The 20,137-nt window shown below is 39.1% G+C and overlaps 1 protein-coding gene across 18 annotated transcripts in view; it reads left to right on the top strand.

Moving 5' to 3' along the window:
- Positions 1–20,137, top strand: part of CEP112 (centrosomal protein 112) — a 417,919-nt gene that overhangs the window by 278,195 nt on the left and 119,587 nt on the right. For 2 of the 18 annotated variants that reach the window (XM_084983957.1, XM_084983958.1), the window contains one exon: positions 16,548–19,761. The exons of the other annotated variants lie outside the window; for them this stretch is intronic. In XM_084983957.1, the coding sequence (XP_084840083.1) occupies positions 16,548–16,760 (213 nt within the window). In that variant the 3' untranslated portion in view covers positions 16,761–19,761. Of the gene's footprint in view, positions 1–16,547; positions 19,762–20,137 lie in introns of those variants that run through there. 18 annotated transcript variants of the gene reach the window in all.

Here is a 20,137-nt window from a genome sequence, read left to right as displayed (position 1 = left end):
CACACAGCCACAGCAATGCCAGATCCAAACCTTGTCTGCAACCTACACCATCGCTCATGGCAACACTGGAGCCTTAACCCACGGAGCAAGGCCAGGGATCGACCATGTCCTCGTGGATACTAGTTATACTAGTTGGGCGTTACCACTGGAACTCCCAAAGATGACCTTTTAAATGCAAGGTTTTTTAGAGTAAGGAATCAAATCTAGAGGGACATAAAAAAAATATGAAACTGAGGTAAGGTTTGTGAAATAAACAATGAATGCTAGGAGAATTTGTATACCTCCTTGAGAGGGACCTGAGTTTATACATTTTTCAGGGACAAATGTAAGAAAAGCATCGCAATTGGAACAGGATTTCAATGCAATATAATTTTTTTTAGCTTTCATTCTTTTTATTTAAACATCATTAGTTCAAATTCGAGGAATTGAAATTGTCAGCAAAAATAATGAAGACAGTATGTAATGCGGTTAACATCCTCAAAACATTCTCATGGAACATGGCATTTTTATGGGATATTTTCTTAAAATGGAGGTTTAGTAGGTATTACTTTGACTCAAACTTTTCTAAAAACAGAGTGATTATTAGAGTGAGATGTAATGTATTAGAAATCCATCTGAGCCCCAACAAGAACTCACAAACTGTTATAAATTTTGTGAAATTATTTTGGGGTCGAACAAATTACTGATGAGTAGGTTTTACTTTCTGTGAGCGGGTGTCTACCTAGGGTATGAAAACAATTGTATTTGTACATTTAGAAAAGAAACACTGAATACAGAATTAATTCTTTTGCTGTACAGCACATTAGAGTCTGAATCTCTGGGTTATTTTGCAAACTGACGCATCACCAGTTTAATTTGGTTGAACTTCATATTCCAGTTAAGCATTTATTGAGTACCGAAAAAGTGAGCTTGGGGATGTGTTTAGGACCAAAGACACAAAGAAGAAAAGCTCTCATTATTGTTCAGAACAGGAGGGATCAAACAATGTTTTAAAATAGGTTTTTTAAAAATTACAAATTAGTTTATTTCCCATACAATGTAGTTGAAACCAAAAAGCCTCAACATAATATCAGCTCAAATTAGATAAGGAGCTAACCCAGGATAAATGAATTACATTTGGCAGGGTTCATAGAATTTCCATGTTATCTGCATTTATTAGGTTATATGCTGAAAATAAAATGCTATTAAAGTTTCCAATCAGAGTGGTGCTTTGGCATGACTTTTAACTGCTCTGTACTGTCTTTTCAAAATGTGCCTTATATGGCCAAGGAATTAGACAGCATTTTAATCAAAAATCCAGATGTGAAGATTGAGATTTGTTTTTTAAATACTCTTTGAGAACTTGGGAGTAGCAGCAAGTCAAAACTGTTAAAAATTATAAATCTAACTTTTATATATCTGTTCAGAAGCTAGAAATAGTACTCTTTTTTTTTTTTTTTTTTTTTTGGTCTTTTTGCCTTTTCTAGGGCCGCTTCCCATGGCATATGGAGGCTCCCACGCTAGGGGTCTGATCAGAGCTGTAGATGCTGGCCTACACCACAGCCACAGCAACACTGGATCCAAACCGCGTCTGCGACCTACACTACAGCTCACAGCAATGCTGGATCCTTAACCCACTGAGCGAGGCCAGGGATCAAACACACAACCTCATGGTTCCTAGTCAGATTCGTTAACCACTGTGCCACAACGGGAACTCCTAGAAATGGTGCGATTTTTGATAGGCAAGTCTAGGAAATTTTAAATTTTAAAACTCACATGACCAGGGACTTAAATGAGCATAACAGGAGTCTGTTGTTTGCTTTGATCGGGTTTTTAAAGAAGGAAAAGTTATTTTATAAAGTATTTTGTAATCTTTTTCAGTTAAGTAGCTATTGGTTATTTCAGCCTCACATTTTTTTTTTTTCTTTTTGGGGTCACATCCGCAGCATATGGAAATTCCAGACTAGGGGTCGATTTGGAGCTGCAGCTGCTGGCCTACACGATAACCCACAGCAACACCGGCTCCTTTAGCCTACTAAGCAGGGCCAGGGATCGAACCCACATCCTTATGGATACTAGTCAGGTTAGTATCCGCTGAGCCACGACAGGGACTCCTCAGCCTCACATCTTTTTATTTTTTAATTTTTATTGGTGTGCAGTGGACTGAACAATATTGTATTAGTTTTGGAGGTACAACATTGTAATTTGATGCTTTTATACATTTTTACATTTTATACATTTATACATAATTACCATGTGTCGCATACAAAGGTATTGCAGTATTACTGACCACATCTCTGTGCTGTATGTTGCATTACATTTATAAATGGAAGTGTGTACTTATTAATATCCCTTCCCTATTTCATGAATCCCTCCATTCCCCCCTCCCACCAACCACCTGTTTCTTCTCTGTATCTATCAGTCTGTTTCTGTTTCATTAAATTTGTTTGCTTTGCTTTATTTATTTATTTATTTATTTATTTATTTATTTTTGGTCTTTTTAGGGTTGTACCCGCAGCCTATGGAGCTCCTCAGGGTAGGGGCCACAGCAATGTCAGATCCGAGCTGTGTCTGGGACCTACACCACAGTTCACTGATCCTTAACCCACCTAGCGACGAATCCGAACATTCATCCTCATGAATGTTCGGATTCGTTTCCACTGAGCCACAACGGGAACTCCGCTGTTTTTTTTTTTTTTTTAATTTCACATGTAAGTGAAATTTACAGGTGTGGTATTTGTCTTTGTCTTTGACTTATTTAGCATTATGCCCTTCAGATTCATCCATGTTGTTGCAAACAGCATTCTTTATATGGCTGAGTAATACTCTATTGTATAAATAAGCAGATGTATCACATCTTTATCCGTTCATCTGTCAGGGGACACAGGTTGCTTCCATACCTTGTCTATTACAAATAATGCTTCAATGAACATAGAGGTGCATGTATATTTTTTTAGTTCTTTTGTATTCTTCAGAAAATATCCACAAGTAGAATTGCTGGATTTTATGTTGGATTTTGTCAGAAGCTTCTTCTGCATCTGTTGAAGGGAACATAATGATTTTTATTCTTCAACTTGTTAAAGTAGTGTATCACATTGATGGATTTATGGATATTGAAACTTCCTTACATCTTGGGATAAATCCCACTTGATCATGATATATGATCCTTTAATCTGTAGTTGGATTTGGTTTGCTATTTTTTTTTTTTTTTTTTTTTTGTCTTCTGTCTTTTGAGGGCCGCACCCACAGCATATGGAGGTTCCTAGGCTAGGGGTTGAATTGGAGCTATAGCTGCTGCCTGCACCATAGCCATCGCAACGCCAGATCCGAGCTGCATCTGCGACCTACACCACAGCTCACGGCAATGCCAGATCCTCAACCCACTGAATGAGGCCAGGGACTGAACCCGTGACCCCGTGATTCCTAGTGGGATTCGCCTTCACTGCACCACAGCGGGAACTCCTGGTTTGCTAATATTTTATTGAGGATTTTTGTATCTGTGTTCATCACTAATATTGGCTTCTAATTTTTGTGTGTGTGTTGTGTGTTTGTCTGGTTTTGATATCAGAGTGATGTTGGCCTTGTAGAATGAGTTCAGAAGCACTCCTTCATCTTAATTTTTTTTTAATAGTTTGAGAAGGATAGGTGTTAACCATTCTTTAAATGTTTGATAGAATTCACCTGTGAAGCAGTCTGGTCCTGGATTTTTGTTTGTTGGAAGTTTTTTTTTATTTCTGATTCGGTGTTGTTACTGTAATTGGTTCTGTTCACATTTTATATTTCTTCCTGAGTCAGTCTTGGGAGATTGTATATTTGTAGGAATTTATTCATTTCTTCCAGGTTGTCCACTTTATTAGCATGTAATTGCTTGAAGTCATCTCTTGTGATCCTTTGTAACTCCATTTTTTTTTTCATGATGAACCTGGCTAAAGGTTTATCAGTTTCTTTCAAGCTCTTTGTTTCATTAATCTTTTCTATTTTTTAGGCTTTTTTCATTCATTTCTGCTCTGATCTTTATGATTTCTTTCCATCTACTAATTTTGGATTTTGTTTATTCTTTTTCTAGTTCCTTTAAGTGCAAATTTACGTTGTTTGAGATTTTTCTTATTTCCTGAGGTTGGCTTGAATCAGTACCACCTTCCCTTTCGGAACTGCTTTTGCCGCGTCCTATAGATTTTGGATCATTGTGTTCAACTTTTCATTTGTGTCCAGGTATTTTTTTTATTTCCTCTTTGAATTTTTTGATGATTTATTGGTTTCTTAATATCATATTGTTTAGTATCCATGTGTTCGCACTTATTGAAGTCTTTTCCTGTATTTGATTTCTAGTCTCATACAGTTGTGGTTGGAAAAGATACTTGATATGATTTCAGTCTTCTTAAATTTATTGAGACTTATTTTGTGACCTGGCTCGTGACCTGTCCTGGAGAATGTTCCATGTGCCCTTGAAAATAATGTTTATTCTACTGCTTTTGAGTGGAATATTCTAAGTACAGCTGTTAAGTCTATCTGGTATAGTGTGTTGGTTAGGGCCAGTGTTTCCTTATTGATAATTCTGTCTAGGGATCTGTCCATTGATATAAGTAAGGTGTTACAGTTAGTTTTTCCCTTTATGTCTGGTAATATTTCCTTTATGTATTTAGGTGCTCCTATGTTGGATGCATATTTGCAATTCTTATATTTTCTTATTGGACTATTTTTCCTTCATCATTGTGTCATAGCCTTCTCTGTTCCTCATTATAGTCTTGTTTTAAAGTTGATTTTATTGGTGGAAGTATTGCTACCCCACCTTTCTTTTAATTTCCATTTTTTGGAATGCTGTTTTCCATCCCCTCACTTTCTGTCTACGTGTCTTTTGATCTGAAACAAGTCTCTTGTAGGCATTATATATGTGGCTCTTGTTTTTTGTATCCATTCAGCTACTCTGTGTCTTTTGACTGGAGTATTTAGTCCATTTACATTTAGGGTGGTGATTGATAGGTATGTACTTAATTGCCGTTTTGTTCAGTGTTTGAGGGGATGTTTTTGGAGTTCTGTATTATCTAATTATCTACTGCTGATTCCTTCTAGGGTATTTTTTATTTCAGTTTTTGTATTTTTCAACTCTGTTTGGTTCTTTTTTATATTTTCTAGCTCTTTATTAAACTTCTCACACTGTTCATCAATTCTTTTCCTGAGTTCATTGAATATCTTATGATCATTACCCTGAACTCTTCATTAAAGGAAGCTTGCTTATCTCTACTTTGCTTAGTGGCATTATGTAAGAGATGACCTATGGAGCCCAGTAGCACACACCCCTCCGGTCACCAGAGCTATATGCTCTAGGCATGCCACCTGTGTGGGTTGCGTGGGCCCTTGTTTTGGCTGGGTCAATTACTATGAGTGTGTTGGCAGGAAGGACTTACCCCTAGCCCAGTTGGCTGCTAGGCCCTGACTCATACAGTGGCTGCCAGCTTGCTGGTGGGCAGGGTTATGCCCTGCCACAACTGCCTGCATGGGCAGGTTTGCAGGATCCAGGACGGGTGCCAGTCTTCTGGTGAGCAGGCCTAGGTCCCTTTGCAGCTGGCTAATCAGCCTCTGGGGGGCTCTGGGGACCGAGTGTTATCCCAGGACTGGTGCCAACCCACTGGTGGTCAGATAAACCCCCAGCGCTAATGGGTTAGCAGGAGGACTCAAAAATAATGCTTGCCAGAACCAGTGTCCCTGCGGTATAATGAGTTCTAATGTACCCAAGGGGAGTCCCAGTTGCTTCCTGCCTCTCCAGGAGGCTCTCCAAGATCAACAAGTGGGCTGACCCAGGCTCCATTCAAATTACTGCCTCTGCATCAAGACTGAGAGTGTGTGTGATTTCACATGCACCCTCTAAGAGGGGAGTCCTTATAGTCCTCTGCCTCTCCTGTGTGGAAGCCCCACAGGCCTTCATAGCCAGATGTGCTGGGGGCTTGTCTTCCCAGTGCAGGGCCTCCAAGCAGGGGAGATTCAGATCCCTCACTCCTTGGGCAAAACCTCTGCAATTGTGACTGTCCTCCTGTTAGTGGGTTGCCTACCAGGGGGTGTGGGTCTTGACTAGAGAGCATCTCTGCCCCTCCTCCCGATCTCGTTATGGTTCCCTATTTGTAATTTTAGTTGTGGGAAATCTTTTCTGCTAGTTTTCAGTTGTTCTTGTAGATAGCTTCTCTGTATATAGCTGTAATTTGGGTGTGCCTGCGGGAGGAGGTTGTGCTCAGGATCTTCCTACTTCACCATTTCACACATCATCACACCAAGTATTTCAGCCACTGTTTTGTGATTTTTTAAATTAGATAATGTTTCGGGTTTTTTTTCTTCTAACTTAGGTGGTTTTATTAACCACCTAACTAAATGAAGAGCATTAGTCAATATGCTGAATATTCATATTTATATTTAATTGCTGATTGATATGGAAGAGTCTTCTTTAATAATGTTTATTTATAAACTAGTCTTGTCTTTTATATCACATCCAAATTTATACATATAATGTTCACTACTTATATGTTTTTATATTATATTATTTACATTATATAAATTTATATATAAATATAATTATATTTGGATATAATTTTTATATAATGTATATTAATTTGGACATGATATAAAAGTATATATACTTATATATGCAATATTGTATATATACACACATGTATAAATTACCATTTTTATTTCCTGTTCATAGACAAACTTTTTTTGTGTGTGTGTGTGTCTTTTTGCCATTTCTTGGGCCGCTCCCGCAGCATATGGAGATTCCCAGGCCAGGGGTTGAATCAGAGCTGTAGCCACCGGCCTACGCCAGAGCCACAGTAACACGGGATCCAAGCTGCGTCTGCAACCTACACCACAGCTCATGGCAATGCCAGACCCTTAACCCACTGAGCAAGGCCAGGGATCAAACCCGCAACCTCATGGTTCCCAGTCGGATTCGTTAACCACTGCGCCACGATGGGAACTCCAGCACAGACAAACATTTTTAAGTGAGGTAGAAAAAAAATTTTAGGTAACATTTCATTTTTTGCTTTCACAAATATTTATTTGCTAATCTCTGTATACAAGTAACTGTGCTAATAACATTTTCTGTAAGACTTACATGCAACTTCTCCCACGGGTTCTTTATGGAATTAGTTTAGGAATAATGAGTAAGTAGGTAGAGAAGTGTATTTTAAACCAGATTACTACACTAGTGAATTCTGTCAAACATTTAAGAAAGAAATAATGCCAATTCAATAGAAACTCTTTCAGAAAATAGAAGAGGATAAACACTTCCCAGCCTTTCTTGGGAACTTAGATTTACCTAATGCCAAAACTAGGCATGCCTAATTAGTGCACAACAGTAAATAAATAAATACTAAATAAATCAATAAATAGCATACAGATCAGAAAAGAAGTATGGTAGTTCCCAGTGTGGTTCAGTATCCACGAGGACTTGCATCCATGAGGACCCAGGTTTGATCCCTGGCCCTGCTCAATGGGCTAAATGATGCTGAGAGCTTTGGTGTAGGTCACAGACCTGTCTTGGATCTGGTGTAGGTCGCAGATGTGGCTTGGATCTGGTGTTGCTGTGGCTGTGGCGTGGGCTGGGTGTCTGTAGCTCCGATTCGACCCCTAGCCTGGGAACTTCTATATTGCAAATCGCATGTCATCTACATGAAATAATCAAAAGAGATTTTAACACAAAAACTGTACTACAGCCAGTAAGTGAATTTATCAGTGTCATAAGTTATGCAGAATCAATTGTATTTCTATGTCCTAGTAATGAATGATTGGAAATTGAAATCTTAAAAATCAATTCTATTTACAATGACAATACAAATATGAAATACTGAAAATACTTTTAAGAAAAAGTAGCTTAACAAAATACATGCAAGATCAGCTCTACACTGACAACTACAGAACATTGTTCATATAAATTGAAGGAGACCTAAATGATTATAGATAAATATCAAATTCATGGCTGAGAAGATTCAACATCATTAGAATGTCATTTCTGGGTTCCCGTCGTGGCGCAGTGGTTAACGAATCTGACTAGGAACCATGAGGTTGCGGGTTCGGTCCCTGACCTTGCTCAGTGGTTTAACGATCCGGCGTTGCCGTGAGCTGTGGTGTAGGTTGCAGACGCGGCTCAGATCCCGCGTTGCTGTGGCTCTGGCGTAGACCGGTGGCTACAGCTCCGATTCGACCCCTAGCCTGAGAACCTCCATATGCTGTGGGAGCGGCCAAAGAAATGGCAAAAAGACAAAAAAAAAAAAAAAGAATGTCATTTCTCCCAAATCGATACTTAAGTCCAATCTGAAGCAAAATCTCATCAGTTTTTAGGGGTTGAAATTGATAAGTTGACTCTTCATGTCATTTGAAAATCAATTTTGGTAAAAAATGAAGTTGGGTGACTTAACACTTCCTGAGTTCATAACCAACACTAAAGCTGCAGTAGTCAAAAAAACACAGTGTTAGGACAGGGATAAACACATCAATTAATGAAACTATATGGAGTCCTTAAATAGACCTACCCATTTATAATCAATCATTTGTGGGTTTTTTAGCCACCACATTGTACTATTGTTAATTATTAAAATACGTAGTTCTATTTTTAATCTTTTGAGGAAGCTCTGTACTGTTTTCTGTAGTGACTATACTGATTTACATTCCCACCAACACCAAGCACATCTTAATTTCTGGACTAACACAGTATTTATTCCAGGCTTTCCCTGCCCTGGTCCTAAACAGCCATTTCTCCAAGAATCCCTCGTTCCTTTTAGTGAGGAACAGTATTCAGAAACCAAGATTTGGACACTAGGTGTGTTTATTGCTTTTAGGGTGTGATGCTCATAGGCCCTCTCAGTGGACAGAGATCTGTACACACATACCCCCCCCCACACACACACGTATTGAAAACCATGAGTTAACATCAATACTCCTAATAACGAACCCTCACAGAGTTCACGCTCATATTCTACCTTTATAAATAACTCTTTTCATTTGTAACTCTCTTCTCTGACAGTCAAAAACCTAGCTTTTATTATTCTCAATATATGTAGTTATTATACTCAGTATTTTTCCATCTGTACTGTTCCCCCTGCATAGATGATAGCGTCACTCTACTTGAGTTTTGACACGTTGTGCTGGGCTGCTACCACTGCTGCCTTGAGTGGACACCTTCCTTTGTCTCGGCTGGGACAACCCATCCTGGGCTGCACAGATGATCTCATTTTGCTCAAGCTTTGACACCCCGTGCTCGCTGCTGCCACGCCCTCCCCCACAGCCCCTGGATACCTCCCTTGCTCAGCCCCACCCAGTGGATTTTAATCAATTGTTTTTTGACCCAAAAATGTGCTTAGATAATGAATGGGAAAAGGATCGTCTTTTCGCAGATAGTTCTGGAACGATTGACTTTCCCTAAGGGGAAGGAAAGAATCACTGCTTTTACCTCACACTTACACAGAAGTAACATGAAATAAATCCTGGACCTAACCAGGAATGTTAAAAGTATAAAACCCTAGGAGAAAACCTTAAAGTGACGTTGGTTCAGGCAGAATTTTCTTTGATCAGACTCAAAAAGCATGAGCCACAAAAGAAAAAATTGATAAATTGTGCTTAATCTAAATCAAAACTTTGCTCTTCAAAAGACACTTTAAGAAAATAAAAAGGCAAGCCATGGACAGGGAGAAAATACTTGCAAAATATGTATCTCATATAAAGAATTCTTATCTAGCACAAATAATTCTTATAAGTTAATAAGACAGTATACTTTCAAAAATTCAGAAAATCATTTAATAGACTCTTGACCACAGAAGATGTACTGTAGAAATTGAGATTTTTAACTATGTTGTTGAAACACTGAATTTATCCAACTAACCCATGAAAACTGAAATCCATGCAAATCAGAACCGTGCACAGCAAGGATTATCTAAATTTAAAAAACATAATCACAACTACTTTAAAAGTTTATTAATTTCATGGGTTTTTATTTGTCCTACATGTCAGACAAGGGACACATCCTATGTTCTTTTGGGGAGAGCACTACACTATGAGGGTGTTAACATCTGGTGTTAACACTCTTTGTCCTAATAGCCTTTACTGACTAGTAATAAAAATGGCCAATGTTTACTGCATCAGGTGTCAAGCATAGTTGTAAAGGCTTGTCTCATTGTCTCCTCTCACAGCAGAGTAAGACTGCTGTTCCCTTTGTGGAGGCTTGAGTAGGTTCAGAGATTTGGAAGGAAGAGATTCAAGCTCAGTTTGGCTTCATAACCTGTGCCCTTCACTACCCTGTTAGACACATGGTAACGTGTGTGCTGGCTGTGTTGAGAGGGGAAGTACATGTGGAGAGCTGTGAGAATATACCGGGGGCACGACTCCGTCTGGGGACACAGGCTTCCCCAAGGAGACAGTGCTTGCACTCCCTTGACAAGAATGAGCTCGAGACATACCTGGGGGAGAGACGCGGGTTCCAGCCAGACCTTTGTCAATACCTAGCTAAGCAGTCTAGACCAGTGACCTCTTTGAAGAGGGTTCCGTCCTTCACTTCCATGGTGACCGTCTTCTTCAAGCTTCAGCTTTTCATGCTCGTCAAGGAATGGGCACCTTTAGTGGATGAAGAATTTGGTGTCTGCGTTTAATTCTATTTGAAAATAATGACTTCCTTTGTTTGTCATCTTCTTTTCCCTTCTCATTTCCACCTCGACAATTTAATTAGGAAATACAAGATTTCTTAATGGAATTTTTCTTGTTAAAAGTCGATCTTGTCAATGTCATGAAACAAATTAACTATCTTCTCTGTATTTTCTTAGGGTTGGACAACACAGACCATCTGTTTTGTACTTCCTTGTGCTCAAATTCTTGAAAATAATTGATGTGATTTGAACCGCTGATAAGCGTATACAGCATGCATTGGCCTAATGGAGGAAGGTATTTCTGTGTGCCTTCCATGTGCCAGGCATGTTCACATGCATTATTTACCTTAATTCTCACAGCCCTTTGAAGTTATCATTCCCTTAGAATAGTTGGAGATACTAAGGCTCGGAGAAATTAGGCATCTTGCTCAGCATTACACAGCTACAGGATGCAGAACCAGCATTCTAATTCCAGTGGATCTTTCTTCAAAACCTAAGCTGGGAGTCATTTGCTTGCCAGGGCATTACCAGCTAATCCAGCCATCTCTTGGCTCAGATAGGTCGCCATGAGCAAAAGATAGAAGAAAGTCCTGCTTCACAAGACCATTGGTTTAATGAACCAGTTCATGCCCACTGCCACATTCCCCATTCCCAGCTGGACTCTGATTTGGGTTCCTAACTGCTCATTAGCCACATCTTTTATTCACAGTTCTTCTTATCTATGTTTCTTATTTCTACTTTGATTGGCCTTCTTGAATTGATGGTACTTGACTGATCTTTATTTGATCACTTTGGACTCGCTCTCAGATCCACTCGACTTCGTGGAATCTTCTTAATGTACCTTCTCAAGCAGAATTATTGACACAGGTCCCAAACGAAACAAAAGACCTATACTCTGGAAACTACAAGCCACTGATGAAAGAAATCAAAGATGACACAAATAGATGGAAAGATGTAACATGCTCATGGATTGGAAGAGTTCATATTATCAAAATGACTATACTACCTAAAGCAATCTACAGATTCAATGGTACAGGTCCCTGGACAAGAACCAGGCCTCTTCCTGGTGTTTCTGTATAGGATGCCAGAAGTGTAATCTTCCTATAATGTCCTGCTCGTCACCTGGCATCAGAGGAAATGCTCACTAATGCGTTGCCTCTTTAAAAAAATTGATATATAGTTGATTTACAATATTTTGTTAGTTTCAGGTAGTCTGCATAGTGATTCAGTTATTTTTTCCGGATTATGTTCCATTGTAGGTTATTTTAAGATATTGAATTTCCCTGTTCTATGCAGTAGTGTCTGATTTTGTGTATAGTAGTTTGTATCTATTAATCCCAAACTCCTAATATGCCCATCCTGCCTCCCTCTTCCCTTTGATAATTTTAGGTCTATTTTCTATGTCTATGAGTCTGTTTCGTAGATTGATCCATTTGTGTTAACTTTTTCTATCCCACATATAAGTGATATATACTATTTGTCTTTGACTAATTTAACTAAGCAAAATATTCTCTAGGTCCATCTACATTGCTGCAAAGTTACTGTCTTTTTTTTTTTAACCCATGCATAGTCTTATTATTTGAAATTTACGTTTTGGATTTTTGTTTTGTGCTTTGGTTTGCGCTGAAATTTTTGCTTTTATATGAATGACTTTTTTGTTTAATAGCTTCAGAAAAACAGTGTCTGTTTTTGCTTTCAATCTTAAAAATGTTGAAAACAAGCTTTTATCTCATGTAAATTCTAAAGTTTTATACATACATTTTAAAAAGTGTTGGCTCTCTTTTTTAATTTTGCATTGACAACTGTAGAAATTTCTGTCCATTTAAATAGCAGTGCTTGAAAGTCACTTTGACTTCTGAAAGCTGCCAGATTGCTTTATCATTATCTTTGAGAGATTAGGGATGCTTGTTTGGAAGGTTGCTTTTTTTCTAAACAAAACTGAAGTTTCATTTTGTTCCATTGTAATATTTCATTTTAATCTGTTGTTTTCTATCTGGAGATAATATATAATGGGAACCAAAAATAGTTCAATAAGAACCTTTCCATTTATAAATGGGTTGACTGTTGTTTGATGGCTTTAGTTGTCCTTGTCAGCTGCATTAGACCTACTGCATTTGATAGATGGAGGAATTTTCTCTGGGCTCTTTAGGTCTGTGTTGGGGCAAAAATTCTATTCCTTTCTTATATGTGAACCATCTACAAGAGGAAAAAGCCATTTTTCCTTGTAACTATTCTGCAAAGCAAGAAAATGAAAATTAAGGGAGGGTAAGATATTTTTCAATAAGAAAAAGTGCTTTTAATACATATGAATATGATTGGAAAACAGTGGTTAAAATATGTATTCATGAAAAGAAATTAAGAATGATTTTATATGTATTTTAGTAGTAAAAGTGCCACTTTGACTTAAAGTTGTAGACAAAAATAAGGCACTCTGTTATTGTACAAATGCATGGAGCTACACTTAGCTTTAAGTTATCAATAGATTAATAAAGTTAAGGATAAAAATTTTTGTACTTTAATTAAATAACACTTTTCTTATGAAATTTAGGTATTGTTTCAAATGCCGTCTCATTCATAGGGCTTGACTGTATTGTGGTTATAACCTGTACATGATGAAACTGGCACAGAGAGAGCAAAGCATGTCTGACACAAACCGTAGCCAAAATGCCATTGGATGGATGGGCCCATTGATGAGAATCATTACAACACACTGGCCTCTCATCACTTTTCTCCTCTGCCTCCTGCTCTTGGTTATGCCCTAGAATCCTTGCCATGCTAGTAATCGTACCATCTTCAAAATCTTGGTTTCAGGCATTCCTCTCTCTCTCTACGTGTCCCTAGCCCACCCCGATTTCTGACTCAGTTTAGCATCCTCACTAAGTTTTTGCCCCGTGGGGACTTCTAATCCGTTAACCTTTCCATTTTTGACTTCCCGTCAGCTTCCTTCTGCTTTCACTTTCCAGCCTAGACTTCATATTCCATCAGTGCACAGAAAGAGCATCATCACTCCCTTAAACTACCCTCAGCTTCCTTGCTTGCCCCTCTTTCCCTCCACCTTCCTTCCTTACAAATCCCCAACCCTGGTTAAACCAAATACCCACGAACCCTACGCTTGTATCTAAACAGTTGAACATGGTTCAGGAGAAAAAACACTCATGCTAACGGGTCTTACTTAAATCTAAGGCCGACAAGCTGAAGTGGGCCTTCAACACTTCAGAGTTAATCCGTTTTCCCACTTTCTAGGAGAATTTTATACTTCTCTTTTCTTCTCAAACCTCCAACACTTCCTTCTCAGTCCTTACCATCATCGTTGACTTCTGTTTCGCTGGAAGAGTGGAAGCAGCAGAAGAAAACCACCCCATCATCCCATCTCACACCCGCTCCCACTGCCTCTGCGTCCGCATTATAGTCTGCCTTCCCTCCTTTAGAATCACGGGCTCCGGACTTAAGGAAGCCTGTGCCTCTAAGGTTCTTGCTAGTGCTCTGCTCCCCTTACCACCACTAAAAGACTTTTCTCCTTTAGTTATTCGTCTTTTCTCTTATATCAACATTTTCCTCTCTGCTGTATTATTTCCAAAATCATTAAAAAAAAATTCTGTAATATTTTAAAGAATTATTTCACCACCTCTGCCAAATTATGCTAAGTTATAATGTTGTAGCAAATTGAACCCTCAAATATGGATGGTTTAACAAGGGTTTATTGTTAGGTTAAATCCTAAGAAAGTGCTTTTTTATGGCTAAATGAGGTAATTGCCACTAATTTCATGTTATTAAGCAGTACTTCCCAGATCACCAGTCCAATATTGTTTGAGAGGGAGACTCTGCTCTCATGAATACGACTGGACCAAGGGCCCGCCTGTGTTCGAGGGCTGGAACACAGAGGTGGGGACCTGAGGAAAAGGAATGGAGATTTCTCAAGCTCTGCTGCAGTGACGGAAACCCCCCTCCCATCCCCACCAGTGTTCTGCTTTTCTCTACAGCTGACCCTCCAACAAAGGTTGTCTACTCACTTGCTGCGCTTTTTCACATTCTCTTCTTTCATCCAGGTCACTGGCCTCTTAGCGCAGTGGCCTCTGCGCTAAGTGCGGTGTTCATCCGTAGTCCTCATCTCCACCGACCTTTCAGCAAGTTCAACGCCATGGAGCCCCTTCTCTTTGATGGACTTTCCTCACGTGAACAGCCTCACGCTTTCCAGGGGTTTTTCCCTACCTGGCTACCTGCTCCTGCTCCACCTCCTTCAGTGGCTCCACCTTATCTTCATGCCTCTTAATGTTCCTTTACTCAGTCCCAGCTGACCCTGTCCAGACCCACCGCGTCAGTGCATCCATAGGCTGTTGACCTCCAGTTTGTATCTCTTGTCCTAGTCTCTCTCCTGAGCTCCAGACGTGTGTGTCCAACTCCTCCTAGACGTCTGCCCTGAAATTCTAATAGGGATCGCACCCGTGGCATTCCTGAAACAGAACTCCTGATTCTCCCCACGTCTCTGCCAAGCCAGGAACTAGTACTCAGAGTCATTCCTGACTCACTTTCTTTCACGCCCACATTCTTCCTTTCAGAAAGTCCTGCTGATTTTTTTCTTCAAAATACAGCCCACATCAAGGGAGTTCCCTGGTGGCTCAGCAGGTCAAAGATCTGGCATTGTCACTGCGGCGGCTCAGGCTGCTGCCGTGGCTCTGGTTCCATCCCCTGACCCAGGAACTTCTGCATGCTGTGGCCACAGCTAGAAATATATATATATATATATACATATATATATGTATATAGCCCACCTCAGATGGCTTCCCATCACTTCTGCCCTTGCTGCCCTAGTTAAAGCACCCTCACTTCTTAGCTGGACTGTCACAACAGCTTCCACCCGGTCTCCTTTTCACACTTGTTCTCAGTAAGTCTGTCCTCCACACATGTTCTTGTGCTCAACACCCCACAGCGGCTCCTCGTCACTCTTAAGACAGAGGGAAACCTAGCCTCATCCTGCCTGTGCACTATGACCTGGCCCTTCTCACTTCTCCAGGTTATCTCCTGATCCTCTCCCCCGAGTCCCACAAATCCAGCATGTGGTTCGTACCATTTGTAAATATGCCAAGCTTATTCCTACCTAAAGCTACGCTTGCTTTTCCCCTCGTCTGGATTTCTCCCTCAGATCGCATATCTCCCAGGGACCAGCTGGTTCCTGCCTACGTGGTAGGGTCCCCTCTCACTTTCTCTGGTTGTACTCTTTTTTCTTCACATTACTTTACATTCCTTAGAATTTTTATTTTTACTCGTTTATTATTCACTTTTGTTTCTCCCTTGCCTGGAACAGTGCCTGGCATATAGTGGGCATCCAATAAAATTTTGTTGAATAGATAGATGGATGGATGGATGGATGGATGGATGGATGGATGGATCCTTATTAATTTCTCAACTCTAGCACCCCAATTAGACTTAAAATATTTTGCAAAGAATAATTCTTGGTCCTTGATCTCACCAGCTTGCTTTCTGGAAACAGACAATTTTCCAAGATATTTTTTCTGCTTTTTATCAGATATGATTTGAGTGAACCCATAATGAAGATTAACATTTAAAAAAATACAGACCTGCTAAACAATTGAAACAAGATAACTAGGGTTAAAGAGAATGAAGCAGCTTCCACATGAAGATTTTTTTTAAGTTTTTATCTTAAGGCAGAAGATTGAGAGACACTGAGATCACGTTCTCTAGTCTTCTGCTGCCATGAAGGGGTTACTTCTGAATGTTTTTCCAACAAAGCACTGTTTAGAAGAATTTGAAAGAGAGAGTTTCAAGACAAATAAAAGGAAGTACAGGAATGCCTCACTTATCAGATATCGTTCAGGAATAAAATGTTCCACGTGTCAGTTTCCAAATAACTAAAATGTAATCCCGATATATGTGCCAAAACTTACATTTTATTTCTCTAACATACCTCTCTCCTCTTTTTAACAACAACAGCAAAAAAGCCAAAACCATCAACAGCTCTTCCTGACAGCTCCAGAGTCGTCACCGCGAACTGGAGTTTGGGTGCCACACAAAAGATTGCCTACAATGACCGTGCCTCACACTGTCATCCTGATTCTGTCTCCTTTTCACAGGCCTTCCAAGCCCTCCCTCTCCTTTCAGTTGTCACTTTATTCTGGTGGCAGCTGCTTTCAATCTGTTGACTGATTGTCTACACCCACGTAATAGCCTGAGCAAGGACCACAGGGCAGCTCCTAAATAATATACACAGCCATCACTGGAACTCTGACCTTTGGGCAAGTGCGTGTTTTGGTGGTAGTGGAAAGAGTAAAATAGCATAGAAGATATTACAGTGATGGAGTTGCTGAAGTCCTTTATGACGCTTCCTGTCGCTGTAAGGATTACGGGCACATGGTGTACTCGGCTAAATGGACTGTGGACCTGACTTCGCAGGGTGGTGTTCTATCTTATTCTGCTAATAGCGCATCGAAGGTGTACTTCATACTTAGGATGACCATAGGCTCCAGTTTCAGTGTCTGTTTTCTCAGTGAAATTCTTAACACTCCATTCAACTCTCAAAAGTTATCCAATTTTGGTAATAAAGTATACATTTACCCTTTATACATACCTGTATTTTTAATGATTCACAAAGAATTATCATTTTTTTCATTCAGCCCGGAATGTAATGCCTGAAATTGGGAAATAAAACTCAAATAAAGGATTTTTTTTAATGATGACATCAGAAATATATTTTATACTCTATGAAAAGTTATATTCAATGTACTAAGCAAAAGGAAATAAAATGTGAGTTGAGGAAATTTTTCCTGATATTTAACTGTAAGCTAAATACCGCTTCTAAGGGAAATTTTGGTAGTTTATGTAGTATTCCCAACATATGTATTGAGTGAATAAGTAGATTTCCTTACTTACATTTGAAGTGGAGAAATACCTAAAATTTGTTTTTTAGAGCCTTTATAGAATTAGAATACAAAACAATGTCAGCATAGATTGCACATCTAATTGTAACAATACAAAAAAATTCTTTATATTTGCAAATCAAAGCTTTCCTTGTGTTTACCTAAATTAACATTTTTTTGGCTTAAGTAAACCAGACAAAATACATTTTTAGAAATTAGAGGTAATTAATCCCAACTCTTTTAAAACATGTGAAAAGGTTATTGAAAAGTGGCAAATTCTTTTGGATCGGGCTTCGTTTAATGTTTAATTTCTTTTATCTGTGTTAAGTAAGCATCTGTTCTGAAGAAATATAACCTCAAGATATTCACAGCTATTAGCTTGACGTTAAACATGTGGTAAAAACAAAATCATTATTTCTGTCATTGTGGGTTTGTCTACTTCTAGGACATATTAAATAATTCATAAATATAAGCTATTTATAAATTTATTAAAAAATCACTAATGTATGAAAATTTAGAATTAACAGAAATGCTCAATGGTTTATAAAAAGACTCCTTTGATTAGAACACTACAAAATCACATTAAAACATTTAATATATCGGAGTTCCCGTCATGGCGCAGTGGTTAACGAATCCGACTAGGAACCATGAGGTTGCGGGTTCGGTCCCTGCCCTTGATCAGTGGGTTGACCATCCGGCGTTGCCGTGAGCTGTGGTGTAGGTTGCAGACACGGCTCGGATCCCGTGTTGCTGTGGCCCTGGCGTAGGCCGGTGGCTACAACTCAGATTCGACCCCTAGCCTGGGAACCTCCATATGCTGTGGGAGCGGCCCAAGAAAATGGCAAAAAGACAAAAACAAAAAACAAAACAAAACAGAACATTTAATATAGCAAAAATTTACCCACTAACAGTCAAATGAAATGTGATACACTTAGATATTATTGTGATGGGAACTTGTAATATAAATGACACAGACGTTATCTTTCTGAAGTTATCTATTTGGAGGGAGTAGAGAATAGGGTTTTTGCCTTTTAGGATACCATACAATACTTGGTTAGTACAATACTTGGTTTGTTGGCATATTGCCATATAAAACTATAATTCAAAAAGAGACATGCACCTGTATGTTCATAGAAGCCCTATTCACAGTAGCCAGGACATGGAAACAACCTAAAAGTCTGTCTACGGATGAATGGATTGAAGATGTGGTTCATATATACACCATGGAATACTACTCAGCCATAAAAAAGAAAGAAATGTCATTTGCAGCAACAGGGACAACTAGAGATTCTCATAGTGAAGTTAAGTTAGAAAGAGAAAGGCAAATACCATATGATATTACTTATATGTGGAATCTAAAGTATGGCACAGATGAACATATCTGCAGAACAGAAACAGACTCATAGACATGGAGAACAAACTTGTGGTTACCAGGGGAGGGGGGAGGGAGTGTGATGGTCGGGGTTAATAGATGCAAACGGTTCCATTTAGAATGGATAGACAATGAAGTCCTGCTGTGTAGCACAGGGAACTGTGTCTAGTCACTTATGGTGGAACATGAGGAAAGATAATATGAGAAGGAGAGTGTGTGTAGAAGTATGACTCGGTCACTTTGCTGTACAGCAGGAATTGACAGAACAATGTAAATGAACAATAGTAAAATTTGTTTAATTAAAAAATAATGGAGTTCCCATCATGGCTCAGCAATAAACAATCCAACTAGTATCCATTAGAATGCGGGTTCCATCCCTGGCCACACTGAGTGGATCAGGAATCCAGCATTGCCATGAGCTGTGTTGTGGGTCGCAGACGTGGCTCAGATCCCGTGTTGCTGTGCCTGTGGTGTAGGCTGGGTGTTGTAGCTCTGATTTGACCCGTAGGCTGGGAACCTCCATATGCCGCGGGTGTGGCCCTAAAAAGACAAAAAAAATAATAATAAAATAAAATATGGCACAAGTGAACCTATCTACAAAACAGAAACAGACTCACAGACATAGAGAAGACGTGGTTGCCAAGGGGGACGGGGAGGGAGCAGAATGAACTGGGAGTCTGGGGTTAGTAGATGCAAACTATTACATTTAGAATGGATAAGCAGTGAGGTCCTACTGTACAGCACAGGTAACTCTATCCAATCTCTTGTGATAGAACATGATGGGAGATAATATGAGAGAAAGAATGTACATGTATGTATGTATGACTGGGTCACTTTGCTGTATAACAGAAGTTTATAGAATGTCGTAAAACAACTATACTTTAAAAAAATTTTTAAATAAATTAAAAAAGAAGAAAAACAGACAACCCAATTTAAGAATGAGCAAAAGGTTTGAATAGGTATTTCTCCAAAGAGAGTATACAAATGGCCAGTAACAGAAGAAAAGATTTTCACCGTCATCGGTCATTATAGAAATGCAAATCAAAACCTCAATGAGATACTGCTTCACCCTTATTAGAATGGCTATAATCAAGAAGACATATGATAAGTAAGTGTAAAAGATGTGGGAAAATTAGAATATAAAGTGGTAGCCACTTTGAAAACCATTTGGAAGTTTCTCAAAAATTTAACTCCCCAGTTCCACTCCTAGGTGTATCCCAAGACAACTGAAAGTGTATGTCCGTGTGAAAACTTGTACACAAATGTTCATAGCAGCATTATTTGCAATAGTCCAA

The sequence above is a fragment of the Sus scrofa genome, chromosome 12 (genome assembly GCF_054392235.1).
Source record: "Sus scrofa isolate SSC_HxYL_T2T_F1_AM1 chromosome 12, Sscrofa_HxYL_maternal_Yorkshire_Landrace_v2.0, whole genome shotgun sequence".
Classification (NCBI taxonomy): Eukaryota; Metazoa; Chordata; class Mammalia; order Artiodactyla; family Suidae; genus Sus; species Sus scrofa.
Note: the sequence above shows the minus strand (reverse complement) of the source record. Positions and strands in the feature narration are given on the sequence as shown.